The sequence below is a fragment of the Nerophis ophidion genome, linkage group LG17 (genome assembly GCF_033978795.1).
Source record: "Nerophis ophidion isolate RoL-2023_Sa linkage group LG17, RoL_Noph_v1.0, whole genome shotgun sequence".
Classification (NCBI taxonomy): domain Eukaryota; kingdom Metazoa; phylum Chordata; class Actinopteri; order Syngnathiformes; family Syngnathidae; genus Nerophis; species Nerophis ophidion.
In genome coordinates this window covers 13930240-13949757 of record NC_084627.1, presented here as the reverse complement: position 1 = coordinate 13949757, position 19518 = coordinate 13930240, and the positions used below count along the sequence as shown (strand labels likewise).

Sequence of the window (19518 nt, the reverse complement as noted above, 5' to 3'; positions counted from 1 at the left end):
ATGTACCCTTGTTGTGCTTTTAACAGTGTGTGCTTTTTAAGAGTGGGATGTTGGAAAAGATTTGGTCTTTTAATGAGCTACAGTACTACAAATTATTCAAGTTTTATTAAATAGAATATGAAAATTGAGCCACTGGATGGATACATGAGGCACATGGTAAGGGGAAAAAGAGTAATAATTGAAGGATACAAAGATAAACAATTCTGGCAAGGTAGTGGTTATCACAAAGCAGTCATTCACAAAAACAAAAAAGAAGGTTGTCTGTGTGGCAACAGTTTTACCCAAAAACAAGGGCATCTGAAGCCACAAACAGCGAGCTTGCAGAGTGTACTGCAAAAGTGGAGCAGCATTCGATATATTTTCAAACATAAAGTACAGGGGGAAAAAAACTAAATTTTTCTTCAGTGCATTGAAATGGATCACATTTGGGATATTCAGTGGGCATTATTTGTGAAAAGGACAGCATACAGTGGGGCAAAAAAGTATTTAGTCAGCTTCCGATTGTGCAAGTTCTCCCACTTAAAATGATGACAGGTCTGTAATTTTTTATCATAGGTACACTTCAACTGTGAGAGAGAATGTGAACAAAGAAAAAATCCAGGAATTCACATTGTAGGAATTTTAAAGAATTTGTAAATTACGGTGGAAAATGAGTATTTGGTCACTTCAAACAAGGAAGATCTGTGGCTCTCACAGACCTGTAACAACTTCTTTGAGAAGTTCTTCTGTCCTCCACTCGTTACCTGTATTAATGGAACCTGTTTGAACTCGTTATCTGTATAAAAGACACCTGTCCACAGCCTCAAACAGTCAGACTCCAAACTCCACTATGGCCAAGACCAAAGAGCTGTCGAATGACACCAGGAAAATAATTGTAGACCTGCACCAGACTGGGAAGAGTGAATCTACAATAGGCAAGAAGCTTGGTGTGAAAAAATCTACTGTGGGAGCAATTATCAGAAAATGGAAGACATACAAGACCACTGATAATCTCCCTCGATCTGGGGCTCCACGCAAGATCTCATCCCGTGGGGTGAAAATGATTATGAGAACAGTGAGCAAAAATCCCAGAACACCAAGGGGGGACCTGGTAGATGACCTGCAGAGAGCTGGGACCAAAGTAACAAAGGTTATCATCAGTAACACTACGCCGACGGGGAATCAAATCCTGGAGTGCCAGACGTGTCCCCCTGCTTAAGCCAGTGCATGTCCAGGCCCGTCTGAAGTTTGCCAGAGAGCATATGGGAGAATGTCATGTGGTCAGATGAAATCAAAATAGAACATTTTGGTATAAACTCAACTCGTCGTGTTTGGAGGAAGAAGAATACTGAGTTGCATCCCAAGAACACCATAACTACTGTGAAGCATGGGGGTGAAAACATCATGCTTTGGGGCTGTTTTTCTACTGAGGGGACAGGACAATGGATCCGTGTTAAGGAAAGAATGAATGGGGCCATGTATCGTGAGAATTTGAGCCAAAACCTCCTTCCATCAGTGAGAGCTTTGAATGGTTGACCAAATACTTATTTTTCACCATAATTTACAAATAAATTCTTTAAACTTCCTACAATGTGAATTCCTGGATTTTTTTTTTCACATTCTGTCTCTCACAGTTGAAGTGTACCTATGATGAAAATTACAGACCTCTGTCATCATTTTAAGTGGGAGAACTTGCACAATCGGTGGCTGACTAAATACTTTTTTGCCCCACTTTATATTCAACTGTAACTGAGTGTTTCCTGTAGTTCCTCCCCATAAATGCAGCTCAGCAAGGTAAACAAATGAGGAGAAACACCTCTCAGTGTGACAAAGTACACCACTGCAAACTGCAGCAATCTAAAACGTTTTGGTGCAAATCCAAATAAAATGTTGCCTTTATGTAAATATACGGCCCTTTACTGCCCTCTAGTGATACTGCATGTAAAACCTTTATATGAGCTGTTTACATTTACACAGATGCCTGGAGGGCAGCAACTTGACAATATATTCAACACAGTATATCTTGCTCTCTCATGGCTTCTCCTACTCCCACGTAACCATGCACGTGCATTAGCGTTAGGGGTTGTTAACTAATAAAGCAATTTAAAGCTGCTATTTAATGCGTATTCTATTATAATAACAACATGACTTGGACTGCAATTGTATGAGTGCAGGGTTTCTGTGCAAATGTGTAGAAGAGACCTGGTGATTGACCGCCGTAAACAGCAATCATTTTCTTCGGGCGGTAAAATGATTTATTACATAAACTTTGTCATTTGAAAAATATAAACACTAGTCAAACACATGTTAAACCACTACTACCGTCCAAAGGCAAAACCCAGTAACTCAATTTTGGTCAAAACTGAGCTAATAATAATTTTGGAGTTCCTAGGTGATATGCTTTACATTAGTGTATGCGATATTGTAATTTGTTCCGTAAGTAAGCTGTTACGCGCATGGCAGGACCTAGCAACTACCACATAACCGCGTAGATACAACAGAAAAACCTAGTATCTCAAGGGACCAATCGGAGCTTCTTTGTCAGTGGCCTTATTGTTTCTAATGAGACATTTGCACGAATGGGGGCCGACGGTCAACCTGATTTTGTGATATTATGGCACGAGGGGATATTTGGAAGATTGGCCCAGGACGTTACAAGCACCTTCATTAAATGTATTGTTCTTGATTCTTCCCCTTGCATACTCTTTTGGGCAGATAACTTTGGAGGTCAAAATAAAAACTGGACGCGGTACACGGCTCTTGCCCAATGTGCAAACACAGAATGGGGCCCACCCGAGATTGTGATAAAATATCTGGAGAAAGGGCACATGTTCATGAGAGCAGATTCAATCCATGGCTCAATCGGCAAGAAAATGAAAGCTCAAAAAAACATCTATACGTTTGATGACTTTGTAGATCTTTGTAAGACAGCATCAAGATAGATTGGTTTTCCTTTGTTTTATCAAAATCAGCTAGAAGTGAGTTACTAGGTTTTGCCTTTGGACAGGAGACTAATGGTAACATGTAATGGTGTTCTTGATATATTTTTTGTTTTGAGAAAACGTTACTGTGAGGAAGTTGTAAAAAAAACCTTTAAGGCAAGGGTGTCAAACCCGTTTTCATTGAGGGCCACATCGCAGTTATAGCTGCCCTTAGAGGGCCACTTGTAACGGTGAATACTATATAAATATAAATTGCCTCATTACACAATTATTCATTATAATATGTTTTTTTTACATATACTGTAAAAAAAACTGTCAAAAACTGACAATTGCCAAAATTTTACAGTAAAATTTATGTTTTTAAAATATATGCTGTAAATGGAAAAACAGTACCTCTGTTTTAACTGTAAAATATACAGGTCTTTAACTAGGTATTGCTGTAAAATGAAAAAACAATATCACCGTTTTTTTTGTTTTTTTACGGTAAAATTCTGGCAACTGAACCATTTTTTTTACTATAAAATAATTTTTAAAGTGTATAATTCAATGTATCAATTGCTTTCAAATTATGAGTGAAACCAATATATAAGTACTTTTATTTTAACAGAAAAAATGTTAGGGATGTACGATAATATATTTGTTGCAATATTAGGTTTGTAGTTTAAAAGATATAAAAACTGCATGCAGTACATGTACCGTATTTTTCGGACGATAAGTCACAGTTTTTTTCATAGTTTGGCCGGGGGCGCGACTTATACTCAGGAGCGACTTATGTGTGAAATTATTAACACATTACCGTAAAATATCAAATAATATTATTTAGCTCATTCACGTAAGAGACTAGACATATTAGATTTCATCCGATTTAGCAATTAGGAATGACAGATCGTTTGGTAAACGTATAGCATGTTCTATATGTTATAGTTATTTGAATGACTCTTACCATAATATGTTACGTTAACACACCAGGCACCTTCTCAGTTGGTTATTTATGCGTTATATAACGTACACTTATTCAGCCTTTGGTTCACTTTTCTTTATTTATTTTAAATTGCCTTTCAAATGTCTATTCTTGCTGTGATGAGGTGGCGACTTGTCCAGGGTGTACCCCGCCTTACGCCTGATTGTAGCTGAGATAGGCGCCAACGCCCCCCGTAACCCCAAAAGGGAATAAGCGGAAGGAAATGGATGGATGGATGTCTATTCTTGGTGTTGGGTTTTATCAAATAAATTTCCCCATAAAATGCGACTTATATATGTTTTTTTCCTTCTTTATTATCTATTTTCGGCAGGTGCGACTTATACTTTGAAAAATACGGTATGTTTGCTGTTAAAATGGAAAGTTAAATACATTCGGTGGGAAAATACGCATATCAATTCCAAGATTTCGCGGGCCACATAAAATGATGTGGCGGGTCTTGAGTTTGATACGTGTGCTTTAAGGTGTAGGTTGGATTAGCAGTGTTGGGAAATTTACTTGTAGAGAAACAATTATATTTTACCACACATTTACTACAACAAAAAAGTAATTACGCCTCTGTACATGTAATTAAATATGAGTGACAAAGTGTTTAATGAGGTTGTATGCGGACAAACGTGTTGCTCTTGCACACAGAGTACGCTTCACTTGTATCGCAACTGTACTTCCTTCCTGAAAACGCCAGATTTGTGTTGATGTTTGGAGCTCCAAACTTAGCTTTAGCTTTGCCCTCGCATGAGTGTGATTGGTAGAGAATGAGGAAGTATGTGGAGGACCGATAGACGGTATACAGGCTGGAGACACAGTTGGCCCTCGCATCATCGCACTTTAAATATCGCAGCATCATTAAATCACTGAATTTTTAAGAAAAACAACTCTTTCAAAGCATATTCTACATGTTTTTGGCCTTATCGAGTGTTAAATTATGTTTTATATTTGTATTACAATGCAGTATTTGTATTATATTGTGGCCACTGTTATATTCACCCAGCTGGACTTTGGTTTCTGTGTTAAAGGTGAACCATGCGAACAAAGGGTGGCTAACCTTGGTGCTATTTTTACTGCAATCTCAAATTGACCAACTTCTGGCAGAACAACGTTTTGATGCACTCCATCTTTAACGCATGTCTCACCAATAACACATTTCCACATTAGCGGTCTTGTCAAAGTGTCACCATCAGCTATCAACAACTGTCCGGGCAAAGTTGTAATCAACTCTTGATTCAACATGCACTTCATCTTCAACATCAATAACAAAGCTGTGGGATGACAAGGCAGGACACGCATTGCTAACAAGACAGAATGCTAACAAGTAGGGATGTAATGGTTTTATAAATACCACAGTATTTGGTGTCAAAGTCTTCTCAATAAGTGAAGTGAATTATAATTATATAGCGCTTTTCTCCAGTGACTCAAAGCGCTTTATATTGTGAAGTCAATATCTAAGTTACATTTTTAAACGACTGTGGGTGGCACTGGGAGCAGGTGGGTAAAGCGTCTTGCCCAAGGACACAACGGCAGTGACTAGGTTGGCACAGACGGGGATCGAACCTGGAACCCTCAAGTTGCTGGCAAGGCCACTCTACCAACTGAGCTATATCGCTCCGATAATAGGATGATGCGTGACGGTATCAGTTGAAAACTTGGTGAGTGTAGTTTTCTTCTGGTGTTTTTGCGTTGGCTTGGTCTGTGAATAAACTGCATCTAAGCAGGAAGGGAAGTGTGCTCGAACTCGTCGTCGATAAAACGAATGTTTTTTTGGACATTAAAAGCGGTCTATAACAGACAAACAAGTCCAGGCCAAAACATAACCTCTTTGGCGCAGGTAAGATAGTCTGCGTTTCAAGCGTTTCCAAGGCAACACAGAGCCAGCTGGTCGTGGCACTGGCTTTAAATCACAAAAAACAAAAAAACGTTCCCCGAGGGAAATAAGAGTAAACTAGAAAGCTACTTAATTCATCCACAATCAATCAATTTTTTTCAACTTCTGGTCTGTGGATGCCACGGGGGGCTGGAGCCTAGTTGCCTGGACAAGTCGCCACCTCAAACTGTCACCTTGAAAATATATTTGAAGCCAGCGAAGCCAAACAGTTTGTAAAGTATTTACATTACCAAAAGTTTTTATATTGTTAGTTTACTTTTCTGAGAAACATCATTTACCATACTGATATAAAAAATTACCAATGTAGAGGACGTTGCTTCCCGTAATGTAAAAGTTGAAAGGCACTAAACTGAAATTTATTGTTTTACACTGGATGTTGACTTTATTACTTTAAAATCAACTATAAGTTATTCTTTTTAATATTTAATATTCCTGCACAATTATTTGCACTTAGAAAATACTTGTTTGTAGTAAAAAAAAACATGTTTTGAACAATTTAGCATTATGTTTGTCTTCAATTACAGTAAGTGTGTTCATCTGAAACATTCCTGCCACTTTATTTTACACACTATAAACATTTTTTTTGGGGCCATATACCGCAATAATATCGTACCGTGGCCTTATTACTGTGATAATATCGTACCGATATATTTCAAACCATTACATCCCTACTAACAAGTAACAACAAAGTATAGCTGTGACTGTTGACCAAGTTATTGCAAAACAACTTATGCCCATGGTTTTAGACTAGGACAAACTTTATTGATCCACAAGGGAAATTGTTTAGCACATGGAAGCCCAGTTCTAACTTACAGGAATTACCCAGGATGTGACAAAGTATTTCCATGTTGTGGCCGGACAAAAGCAATGACATTTAGAGGGTCCTGCGTGCTACCGGTGAGTATTGTAATCAACAGTAGAACACACTCAAGGCTACCATATTGGGTGAAACGAGTGTAAAGGTCACTGTGTGGATGGTATTTCATGTTTAGAGGGTTCTAACAATGTAAAAAAACATATTTAAAAAGGTTTTACACAGTTTTTTTTCCATTCTCTCTGAAAATATTCGATCCATAATAATAATCCTACTTTGCAAAAATGTCTTAATTCTGGTACCAATTAACTGCTGTAAACGAGGGACGATTGTATAGGGTGTTGCAACTCTGTTGCCCTGGTAAAGTCAGAATGACGGTAGAAAAGAACTTTAGCCTGTGTCACTAATAACGTGCTAAATTGCACTGATGAAAAGGTAATTAAATTACCCGTTACTGGAAAACAATAAAGGCACTAGTAACCTTGGTATTTTTAACACGGTATAAGAACTTTTTTCAGGTTGCCTCTCAAAGCCTCTTCTGTATTTTTACAACGACAGATTTTGCAGGTGGACCTAATGTTGTGGCTGTTTTGAAATGCTATAGTAAATACTCTACCTAATACAGCAGATTCTGACAAAACAGGAAACAAAGAGTCAAAAATCATATTTAGGATTGTAGCTGCTCAGAAGTCATGGTCTGTGTCCAACCAGGGCAAGGTGAAGGTCACCCATGTCAGACATTATTCGATTGGTCTCAGTGCAGCGAAGGTCTATAGACAACAGCATTCCCAACCTGCGCATATTTTCCTTTACCCACTCGCCTCCTCAGTAGAATCGTTTGCGCCGGCTCTCGTTCCAGTGACTGTAGACTAAGATGCCGATGACGACGAGGAAGATGCAACCCAGCATGGAGAAGAGGACGGTGAAGAAAATGGCCAATCCGCTCATACCTTCTTCAGTCTGACCCACTGGAGGAGAGAAGACAGACCATAAGAAGGTGAGTAAAGGACACTCCTGTGTGTGTGTGCGTGTGTGTGTGTGTGTGTTACATCTGAGGAGATCCATGTTATCCACGCTTGGTATGGTTATCTCCTCTTTAGTCTCTTCCTCTTCCTGTTTACTTCGCAACACCGTCAGTTGGTAGAGTTTCAGCGAGACGATGTCATGGTTGTCTAGGAAATCAGTTAATTATTGCAGTAATTTAATGACTTGGGGACAAAATGTGTGGTACAATGCTGCTATCTGCTGGTCTGAAGTGTGAATTACACTAACTTTGCGCCTTTGTAGACTTCATCCATTGAACCTCCATAACAAAATTCCACCGGGGCATTACAATCAATTAGTCTAATGAGATTCAATACAAAAAGCGCTATTAAAAAATTCTGCATTTACTTGTCTGCCATTTCTATATTTATCTCTAAATTGGCAACAGCAAAGTAGGGAGGTAACGATTAACCGGTTTTACTGTTAATAAAGATTAAAAATGTCACAACTATTTATTGCAAAGGCTCTTCTACACTGTGTTTTTCCGTCCACCTCACTCACTGTAGACAAACATTATGCTGGTATGTTATTTTCAGCAAAACCTGCACAGAATGCACCTGATACCTATACGCACCTATCCAGAGACAAGCCATTTTGTGACATTAACTTAAAAATGAAACCAGGACAAAACAGCAAACCCCACCGAAAAAAGATGAAGTCTGTGTGGGAACATTTCAGGTATCTGAAATAAATGAGTCATTGAAGACGACTGCTTAACCATTTGCAAAACATGCCCCAAAAAAGTTCAAGCTAAAGGTTCTGATAGTTTGTACAAAATGATGAAGCATTAGGCGCCAAAGTGAAGGTAAGACATAATAACTGAGTTGAATTATGTTAGTGGCAAGTTACTTCATAAAGAATTAAGGTAAATATAATGGTGTCATCTACAATCAGGTTAGTGTTGGGTCAGTTTCGTTTAAACAAACATCAACAGGTACTCCTGTCAAGGGCTTCATCCAGTGACCATTAGGGTAATAAGTATTAAAGATAACTGCGGTAAAACTAGTAGTGTTACCGTTCTAAATTAAAATGATCTAAAAACCGTGATTGATAAGCGCACGTTGATGAACTCACGGACTGAGTGGCGCCAGCTGGCTAGCCTAAATGCTAACATAAAAACAAGAGTCCTTAACGTCGTTCCCCGTTAAAAAACAACATACCCCAATCCAAACACATTGTTGTCTGAGTAACTATAATATTACATTTCAAGTTCAAGTTGTGCTCAGAGGAATACGAGACAATTGTTTAAAAACAATAAAAGCCAACAAAACATGGTAAGTGGTGGGTTTTTAACAATGTCTATTTTAGCTATTAAAAAAAATAACTTGATCAAAAGTTTTCAGAGTGTGTGTACAGTCCCTGAGAAAGGTTTTGTCACTTATTCATTTTGTAGAAACACCTGACTTTTAATTAATACAATGGTTTTAGAAAGGGCTCATAAGAAAGCTTAAATCCTCCCAAATTATGTTTAATACCGGTATACTGAAATAAATTTGCTTCAACAAATAAAGATTGATAATTTTTAAAGAACTTAGAAAGGTAATATTTTAACAAGACAAAAAGTAATGTGAAAATTAAACAATTTACTTAAAATACAAAAATATGTTGCATCACATCAGTGAATTAAGTGGTGTTGCTGTGAGATCCATATACTTAAAAAAATATTTTTCTATCTTTTATATTTTTCTGTCTTGTGCGACTTCCATGAGCTTGAAGCACTGCATCCATGCAAAGAAAGCAGTCTTACATAACTCCCAGAGTTCATCAAGATTCTTTGGTTTCGTCTAATATGTTCTCTTTTTCATTCTACCCCAGACATGCTCAATAATGTTCATGTCTGGTGACTGGGCTGGCCAGTCCTGGAGCACCTTGATGTTCTTTAAATTGAGGAACTTCGATGTAGAGATGGAAGTATGCAATGAAGTACCATTCCACTGCAAAATTCGACCCTTTTTATGGTTGGGAATGTAAGAAGTACCTATAAATTATTGATATTTTCGGCTATTGATATTTCTTCCACCCTGCAAACCTCTCGTACACCCCGTACTGGATTTAACCCCAGATCAAAATCTATTCTGCCACCAAAACTAACTGTTTTCTGGGTGAATCTCGGGACTATGGGGGCTTCAGTGAGTCTCCTGCAATATTTTGGGATGATATAATTCGGCCACAGATTCATTTGAGAAATCCATTCTGCCACTTTTCCAGCGTCCACCCTTTTGGAAGGTTGTGAGCCCTTTGTTTGAATGGTGGTTTCTGGGCGCTGATTCGACCATAAAGGCTATTTCAAGACCAAATTTTACAAACTGTTCTAGTTGACACAAGGACTTGAGGTAAGCAGGCCCGGTGGACCTCTGTTGCAGTGGAAAAGGAGTCAACAAGCAATCCTCCCGAGTCTGCCTGACCTTGGCTTGTCAAAAACAACTCCAGTCTCTTCAAATATTTTTCTTATTCTTTGTACTAGACACTGAAACACATTAAAAGACACTGACCCTAACCCCAACTCTTGTATTTGACACTGAAAAACATTAAAAGACACGAACCCTGACCCTTGTACTTGACACTGAAACACATTAAAAGGTGTCAGCCACCTCACCAGTAAGCCTAGTGTTTAACTTCTTAATAATCAACGGTTTGGTCTCAGGGTGACTCTTAGGCATGTTGTCAGAGGTCAAGTTGCAGTTAATGTGAAGGTTTGGCGTGCTTGGGTTCTTTTTATACACACCCTCTAATTAATTGATCAATTAGTGATCACGGGTGAGGCTGTAATTTAGGATTCGGTGCATCATATGTTAAGGCGACAAGACTTTTGTCCTTGCAAAAACTGACTCTGTGAGCTTTTACCAAGCTGTGGACATTGGAATGTTTTTCAGTAGTTTCGTTTGGCACCAAAATATTATTTCAAAATATGTTGGGATCAAAATGAGCCATTTCTTGTACTTTTTGAGCACATTCAAAAATACCGCAATAATTTTGGTCACAATAACCGTGATATAAAATGTTAATATCGTTACATCCCTAGTGACTATTTAACACAGCGGTAGGGAACCTAAGGCTCTAGAGCCAGATGTGGCTCTTTTGATGACTGCATCTGGCTCTCAGATTAATCTTAGATGACATTGCTTAACACAATAAATAATGAATTATTCCCCTGGTAATCAGTGTTAAAAATAACGTTCAAAATATAAAAAATTCTAATGCATTTTGATCCATCCATCCGTTTCTACCGCACCTGTTCAAGAAGTCAAGAATGGTAAGAAGTATTTTATTCAATATTAGTTAGCTTCAGAATAAAAATGTTATTAAAAAGAATAACAGACGTGTTCTACCCTAATGTTGGTTTTACATAAAAATGCACACATTTAGTTGTATTCAGTGTTAAAAAAATATATGGCTCTCACAGAAATACATTTTAAAATATTTGGCTTCTATGGCTCTCTCAGCCAAAAAGGTTCCCGACCCCTGATTTAACATTAGAGATTACTTCTTCCTGTCTATGTTGAATAAACTATAGGCAGTGTAAATTAATCTGGCAAGTTTAAAACACGAACACAACTGAAGGATGCTTACAGAGCACAGGGCACTTTAATTTACCGTATTTTCCGCACTATAAGGCGCACCTAAAAACCTAAAATTTTCTCAAAAGCTGACAGTGCGCCTTATATATGGACCAATATTGAGCCACAACAGGTGTCACAACTACGGTAAGCAGCCGCCGATTTCATTTTCCCCCGTAGGAGAAGAAGCGCGTGGTACATGCTGGGATATATGACTGCCCCAGGCCGTGCCGTTACATTTCCATTTGTGTGTTTAAATGTAAAGACCCCAAAATGGCTCCTATGGAGAGACATGATTTCAGGAAAGCAGGAATTGTCACTGAACTGCTAGACAACAGCAGCGACACTGACTCCATTAACGAAGTCTCAAAATAGTGCAAAGCAATAACAATATATGAATAACTCAACGTTGCTCAAACGTTAATGTCACACAACACAACACACAAAATAAACATGTAAAGCTCACTTTATTAAATTATTTCTCATCCACAAATCCCTCGAATACTTCTTCTTCAGTGTCGAATTAAACATGCCAGGTCTCGCAACTACGGTAATCAGCCGTCTATCTTATTTTCCCTCGTAGTAGAAGAAGTGCGCGGTGCATGCTGGGATATATGACTGCGGGAGGCGTGCAGAGTTTAAACTCAAGGTGATCAGTCACACAGTAGAACACGGGAATAGAGCAGCAGCGAGAGAATTTAACATTAACAGCAGCGACACTGACTCGTTTAATGACGACTTCGACGAGACGGAGCCGGACATTTTGGATGCCGTATTTGCCCAACTGTTGGATTCGAACACTGAAGAAGAAGAATTTGAGGGATTCGTGGATGAGGAATAACTTAACAAAGTGAGCTTTACATGTTTATTTTGTGTGTTGTGTGACATTATCTTTTAAGCAACGTTGAGTTATTGATATATTACTGCTTTGCACTATTTTGAGTGTTACTATATTGTGATTGCACTAACGTTTGATTTACCGTAACAGTATCAGACAGTTTTTTTACATGTTTATTGAATCGGGGTAAATAATAAAACAGCTGTTTATTCATTTTGGGAGTGAACGGAGTTGTAGGAACACTGGTTTGTAATCTATTAATAAAGTTTGACTGACATATCTGACTGTTTCGTTGACATTCCCTTCGGAGCAGCTCCATCTAAAGGATGCATAACGTAACCCCAGCCTCTACTGTAGCATCTATTCTATGCGCCTTATAATGCGGTGCGCCTTGTATATGAGCAAAATATTAAAATAGGTAATTCATTGAAGGTGCGCTTTATAATCCGGTGCGCCTTATAGTGTGGAAAATACGGTAATTGACAGAAAGACTTTGTTATTTTTTTATTATTTTGTACTGTTAGGTTATCTAATTATTTCAGTAATAAATAGCGCGAAATCCTTACGGTAATTATATACATTTTTGTTGTGAAATAAATCAGTGCATAATAATTGTGATAATCTTGAAACTGTGATTATTACTCAGACTATAACTAATTATTTCATCCTACAGCAAACCTCATTTTGGTATATTCAAAATCTAACATTTGAATTTTTGTGTTGCTAAAAGCTACAGTGCTTCTTTTTTCTTGTTACTTAAATTGATTGACATGTGTGTCTGGCAGATGTTCTTACCTGAGAGGTCTCCTGTGATAGCGGAAACGCCAAAATAAAAGCCTTTTGGTAGCCGCACGCCAGGTATGTCCAAGCAGTCCCTCCACTCGTGTTGTCCATCTACGTCAATCATCACCTGATAAATTCAGAGATTTTAAATACGAATTATTATACCGACCTAGTACAAAACCCATTGTCTAAGATCCCTTATGTGACAGTAGTGCTAAGCTGTTTTCAAGAACCAACTTTTCAAAGAAACGTTTCTCACAGTCAGTCTGCGGCGGACATAGCGGATGAATAGGAAGGAGTCATGCTTCAGGTTGCGCACCATGGCGTTGCAGCCCCCCAGCTCTGTGGGCCGGCCGTCTCGCTCGTGGTCATAGCTGATGGTGCCGTTGCCCACCATGGCCAGAACAAAAGGAAAGATCCTCTTGTGGTCGGTGAGAGACAAATGCATAGATTAGACGACTATTACAATCATTGTCATTTGTTTGCTTGACCCAAACACACTGCCTACAAAGGAGCTTAAAACTTGCATTTTTCCGATGATGTTTACCTGTGTGCGAGGAGTGTATCTCTTCTTTTGTGCCTGTCCCCAAGGTGAGTGCACAAAAGAACACAAAGACATCCCCTTTACACAACACTGCCCAAGTACCAACACGAGACCCACAATGACCTTTTTCCCCAAAAGACAGGTAAGTGTTCCTGCGGCTCACCTCTAGCTGTTTCTCCTCATTGGGATACGTGTCCACAAAAACACCCAATCCTGTAAAGTTGTCCTTATTTCCAAACACAGGACCTGTGAGTGATATGATGATACAACGTTATAAAAGAAAAAAGTAGTAATAAATAGTCGTGGAACTTCTTTGGAGTTTTTTTCTGGAATAATAAAAGTTAATTAATACAATCCAAGTCCCGGTCCAAGCAATAGTCATGTCTTATAAAACAGTGACCCCTACCCGCCCATTTTGAGACCATTTGTCAAACCTCTGTTGGAAAGACCTTGAAGTAATCAATCTATTGTCATTTACTTACCTTGGCTTAAACACTAGCGGTTGATTAGAACCAAAGAACTAGGTGGCCCGCAAGATTATGGCGACCGGTCGCTTCAGTAGTTGATCATCAACGTGGTCGTTGTGCTCCACTGATGTTTGCTTGTTCGACTTTGATGGACTGAATAGCCTCATGGATAGAAATATACTTTGTTTCTGATAAACCTGTATTCAGTGGTGAATCAACATGTTTCTTTTTAATATTTTCAGTTTGGTTTAGCAGCGTCGATTATAAGCCCGTAGAGATACTTGCTAATTTAACTTCGCTTCGAACGCCATCATCAGAACAGATTTACTACCGTACTTCTAAAACGGCTGTTGTATTTATAATTTATATGTTAGCCAAACCTTTTCCCTAAAGATATAACGTCTAAATAGCATTAGTTTTGTCTAATTTTTGCCTATTCATGGTGTTTTGTTAACCTTTTTCAATGAATGCCGAAGTGGCATAGCAGTTTTGAATTGGCTTCACCATTGTAGGAGATATTGAACACTTTTTTTCCCTCTCTGACCAATTTTTTTACATTTTCATATAAACTTTGAACATTACTTGCAAAAAAAAAACCCCACATGACTATTGAAGATGTTGGATAATTTGTAGTTGTCAATATAGTCGTTTTTGTATTGTTTGTACATAACTATTTATAGTAAAAAAATATTTACATCATTTGTAAAATATTAACATTACACTATTTCTCCGTATCTAATTATAAATGTACTAGAATGCATGTTTGGTGGTTGTGTCTTTCATGCACACACTCAGGCTCCCATAGCCAAATCTACTTTTGGTCGCCTAAAGCAGTGGTTCTCAAACATTTTTCACCAAGTACCATCTCAGAAAAAACTTGGCTCTCCAAGTACCGCTATAATGAACAACATTAAAATACAGTAACATAGTAGGCCTAAGTGTTCATTAAAAACAAGGCAGAGGTTTTATTTATCAAGTATATTTAAAATTTTTGGCCACTGTGACATTACATACAGTTTGATTACTAACCATTTTTGAATAGAGGAAAATAAAACACTGTACTCTTATCAAGTGATTCTTTGGTGTACCACTAGATGGAGCCTGTGTACCACCAGTGCTACCCAAACCATAGTTTTAGAATCACTGGCCGAGAGAATTACAGTCAATCCTTGTTCACCACTGTTAATTGGTCCCGGGTCTGGCCGTGGTAAATAAATTTATCCGAAGTAGGAATCATTAATCATTCAATTTAATGTTTTTATAGCTTAAACATATGATCAAGAAAGTCCTCTACAGTCACATTTACGAGCTGTAAACTTCAAAGCGCAAATGGCGAGGAATGGCTACAGTCAACTATAGCCCTTAGTGTGTTACATGAGTAATATTAAATACCGAAATGAGGCCTCAAAGTAAACCTTTTGGGGCCACAAAAAGCCTAGGCCCCGTGTATAAAACAAAGAATAGACAAATACCAAATTAAAACACAGCACAACAAACTTCTGCCCGCACATATCAGACTCGAGCTTGGAACCGCTAAAACAATGTTTTTAGTAGCAGGTGATCAAGGTTTTTCATGGCCCAGTTTAGCCCCACCATTGGCCTGATACAAACAGTTGAGGATCCCTAATCTGTTTACCTTTCTGCATGCGCTCCTTTGTGTACCAAATGGCCAGCCCGTCTCCATTAAGGTTCTTCTTTCCTTTTCCGTGAATCTTAAAATGCACCTGCATCTCCCAGTCGTTCAAATGGCACGGCTTGAAAACAAAACAGAAAAATATTGGGTTAAACTGCCAAAATAACGCTCAGTTTAGACAGACAATGGTTAAATTGCAATAATGCAAATGGTTATTTACAGTTTAATCCCGTGTTTTTCAACCAGTGTGCCGTGAGATACAGTCTACTGTGTTTAGTTTCACCTATTTGGGTTAAAAATATTTTTTGCAAACCAGTAATTATAATCCGCAAATGTGCCGTTGTTAAGTGTTGGTGCTGTTTATAGCTCGGCAGAGTAACCATGTTATTCTCTTCCATATCACTAGGTGGCAGCCAGTAGCTAATTGCTTTGTAGATGTCGGGAACAGGTCGTGTGAGACGAGGATGGTTTGTTGTGATCACAATATGCAGGCGACAGCGGGAACCAATGTGCAGGTAAAAATGTATCTAATGCTTAAAGGCCTACTGAAACCCACTACTACCGACCACGCAGTCTGATAGTTTATATATCAATGATGAAATATTAACATTGCAACACATGCCAATACGGCCGGTTTAGTTTACTAAATTACAATTTTAAATTCACGCGGAGTTTCTTGTTAAAAACGTCGCGGAATGATGATGCGTATGACGCGTGTTTGTGACGTTATTGGTTGTAGGGGACATTTTAGCCCAGCACCACTTACAGCTAAAAGTCGTCTCTTTTCATTGCATAATTACACAGTTATTTGGACATCGGTGTTGTTGAATCTTTGGCAATTTGTTCAATTAATAATGGAGACTATAAATAAGAATGCTGTTGGTGGAAAGCGGTGGATTGCAGCTGCCTTTAGCACCGAGACACAGCCGGTGTTTCTTTGTTTTTGTTGTTAAGCTTTAACACGCAGCGGTCAAGCGAACATTTTTCTCTACGTCAACCAGCAAATTTTTGGATGGGAAAATTGGTTTCCTACCGGAGACTTCAGTGGATTATGGGACCTTCTCCTGTACCTGTTAAAAAGGCAGCTCTGATCTTGGCTCCTCATCGACTTCTCTCTGAGACACTGGCGTTCACCGCAGCCATCCGATTTTCAGGTATGACTTTACTCATCTAATCTCACTAAAATACTATTAACACAATAAGCAGATAAGGGATTTTTCAGAATTATCCGAGTAAATGTGTCTAATTACATATGAAACGCTACCACTGCCGCCGACCTGAGCCATCCCTTTTTTTTTTTTTTTTTTTAATGCCTCACTCTAACTTTCCTAATCCACGAATCTTTCATCCTCGCTCAAATTAATGGTGAAATTGTCGCTTTCTCGGTCCGAATAGCTCTTGCTGCTGGAGGCCATGATTATAAACAATGTGAGGATGTGAGGAGCCCTCACACCGGTGACATCACGCGGACATCGTCTGCTACTTCTGGTAAAGGCAAGGCTTTTTTATTAGCGACCAAAAGTTGCGAACTTTATCGTCAATGTTCTCTACTAAATCTTTTCAGCAAAAATATGGCAATATCGCGAAATGATCAAGTATGACAAATAGAATAGAACTGCTATCCCTGTTTAAATAAGAACATTTCATTTCAGTAGGCCTTTAAACCAAAAATAAACAAAAAGGTGAGTTCCCCTAAGAAAAGGCATTGAAGCTAAGGGATGGTTATGCAGAACTAAACTAAAACTGAACTGGCTACAAAGTAAACAAAAACAGAATGCTGGACGACAGCAAAGACTTACAGCATGTGGAACAGAGACGGCATCCACAAAGTACATCCGTACATGACATGACAATCAACGGTGTCCACACAAAAAAAGATAGCAATAACTGGAGAGTTCTTGATTGATAAAACAAAGCAGGTGCAGAGAATAGCGCTCAAAGGAAGACATGAAACTGCTACAGGAAAATACCAACAAAACAGGAAAAGCCACCAAAATAGGAGCGAAAGACAAGAACTAAAACACTGCGCATGGGAAAACACCCAAAAACTCAAAATAAGTCACGGCATGATGTGACGGATCGTGATAGTACACTTATTTTGAGACAAGAGCTATAGTGATGGATGGTTGGTTATGGTTTAAAGGCCTACTGAAATGAGATTTTCTTATTTAAACGGGGATAGCAGGTCCATTCTATGTGTCATACTTGATAATTTCGCGATATTGCCATATTTTTGCTGAAAGGATTTAGTAGAGAACATCTACGATAAAGTTTGCAACTTTTGGTTGCTAATAAAAAAGCCTTGCCTTTACCGGAAGTAACAGACGATGTGCGTGTGACGTCACTGGTTGTAGGGCTCCTCACATCCTCACATTGTTTATAATGTGAGCCTCCAGCAGCAAGAGCTATTCGGACAGAGAAAGCGACAATTTCCCCATTAATTTGAGCGAGGATGAAAGATTCGTGAATGAGGAAATTTAGAGTGAAGGACTAGAAAAAAAAAAAGTTAATAAAAAAAAAGGCGATTGCATTGGGAGCGATTCAAATGTTTTTAGACACATTTACTAGGATAATTCTGGGAAATCCCTTATCTTTCTATTGTGTTGCTAGTGTTTTTGTGAGTTAAATAGTACCTAATAGTCGGAGGGGTGTGTCCACGGGTGTTGACGCCAGTCTCTGATGGAAGTCACGAAGCTGCAGCAGGACAGAAGCTCCGCTTATCTCTGGTTTGAGGCCACTTATTTCCAAAATGTTCTCACCGAAAACAGCTGGTCGACATGTAGTCTGGATCCATGTTCGCTTGACCGCTCTGATCCATAGTAAAATCTTCATCTCCGGGAATTTCAAACAAGGAAACACCGTGTGTTTGTGTGGCTAAATACTAAAAGCTTCCCACCTCCATCTTTCTACTTTGACTTCTCCATTATTAATTGAACAAGATGCAAAAGATTCAGCAACACAGATGTCCAAAAAATGTGTAATTGCGAGATGAAAAGAGACGACTTTTAGCCAAAAGTGGTGCTGGGCTAATATGTCCCCTCCAACCAATAACTTCACAAACACGCGTCATCATTCTGTGACGTTTTCAACAGGAAACTCCGCGGGAAATTTAAAATTGTAATTTTGTAAACTAAACCAGCCGTATTGGCATGTGTTGCAATTTTAATATTTCATCATTGATATATAAATTATCAGACTGCGTGGTCGGTAGTAGTGGGTTTCAGTAGGCCTTTAAATTCATATCCAACAATTGCGACAACGACTGTTTACTGTCTACTGAGTTCAATTTTTAAATGATTTCTGCTGGTGGTGTGCCTCTGGATTTTTCAAAGAAAAAAATGCACCTTGGCTCGAAAAAGGTTGAAAAACACTGGTTTAATTATCATCATCACATGTTTTATACACTCACAAGTCGGCTCCACACTGCCCCCTGCCGGCTCTGCATGTCAGGTGTGAGGCGCACCTGTTCAGTAGTTATCATAGCATCCCCCATGAGCTCCCAGTGGGAGGAGCCTAAAGACCCCACACCTGAGGGGTACAATTTAAATGTCAACTTAGTGATTTTCAAACAACACTGTTTGCTAGGACTTACAAGAAATTAATGTTTAGGGAATGAAATAGCTTGAAAATACAACAATGGTGGTTGTTCGAGAAAGATCTATGGGTGTACCTTGGTAGGGCTTGGTGAGGGAATACTCCCTTTTCAGGAATTCCTCCATTTCGTGGTCGTCGTCGTCAGCGAAACAGTGACTAACAGTAAACGCAAATAAAATCAAACACCAAAAGAGTTTAAAAGGAGTCATCTTTCGAGGAGAAAATAAAATGTGTATTGTTTTAGAGTCTCCCCGGTGCCTGCTCCGGCTGACGGCGGCCATAGTAGGTCAAACTTCACCCGCCTCGCTAAGTAGTAAACGCCTTTCCTATTGGTTCCCGCTTTTGCATGGCGCATTGCCATTGGTCCATTTTGCTGTCAATTATATTACGCACCCGTACTATTTTTTTTTAATTATGCACGTGATTTTTCTTAAAGGTACAGTGTCGCTTTTGGTAAACGCT

General features: G+C 38.8%; 1 protein-coding gene across 2 annotated transcripts; it reads right to left on the bottom strand.

The window, feature by feature from the left end:
- Nucleotides 1-86: 86 nt before the first annotated feature.
- lman2la (lectin, mannose-binding 2-like a) lies at nucleotides 87-19460 on the bottom strand. 2 transcript variants are annotated; one of them, XM_061876331.1, is made up of 9 exons: nucleotides 19133-19460; nucleotides 18872-18990; nucleotides 15466-15583; nucleotides 13526-13608; nucleotides 13366-13398; nucleotides 13078-13239; nucleotides 12831-12945; nucleotides 7646-7768; nucleotides 87-7564 (listed from the first exon to the last, which is right to left on the bottom strand). In XM_061876331.1, exons 1-9 carry the CDS (start codon nucleotides 19335-19337, stop codon nucleotides 7422-7424), a joined length of 1101 nt encoding a protein of 366 aa, XP_061732315.1. In that variant the 5' UTR covers nucleotides 19338-19460; the 3' UTR covers nucleotides 87-7421. The 2 variants fall into 2 exon arrangements, with proteins under 2 accessions (XP_061732315.1, XP_061732316.1); XM_061876332.1 differs by lacking the exon at nucleotides 13366-13398 and having other exon boundaries at nucleotides 19133-19459.
- Between the last annotated feature and the right edge of the window lie 58 nt (nucleotides 19461-19518).

Excerpts from the sequence above, each read along its gene's own strand:
- lman2la (XM_061876331.1), bottom strand. The coding sequence starts at position 19,337 with ATGGCCGCCGTCAGCCGGAGCAGGCACCGGGGAGACTCTAAAACAATA. Across the intron at positions 13,399-13,525 it reads ATGAGGAGAAACAGCTAGAG|GCACAAAAGAAGAGATACAC; the intron begins GTGAGCCGCAGG and ends CCTTGGGGACAG. Across the intron at positions 12,946-13,077 it reads ATGTCCGCCGCAGACTGACT|GTGATGATTGACGTAGATGG; the intron begins GTGAGAAACGTT and ends TGAATTTATCAG.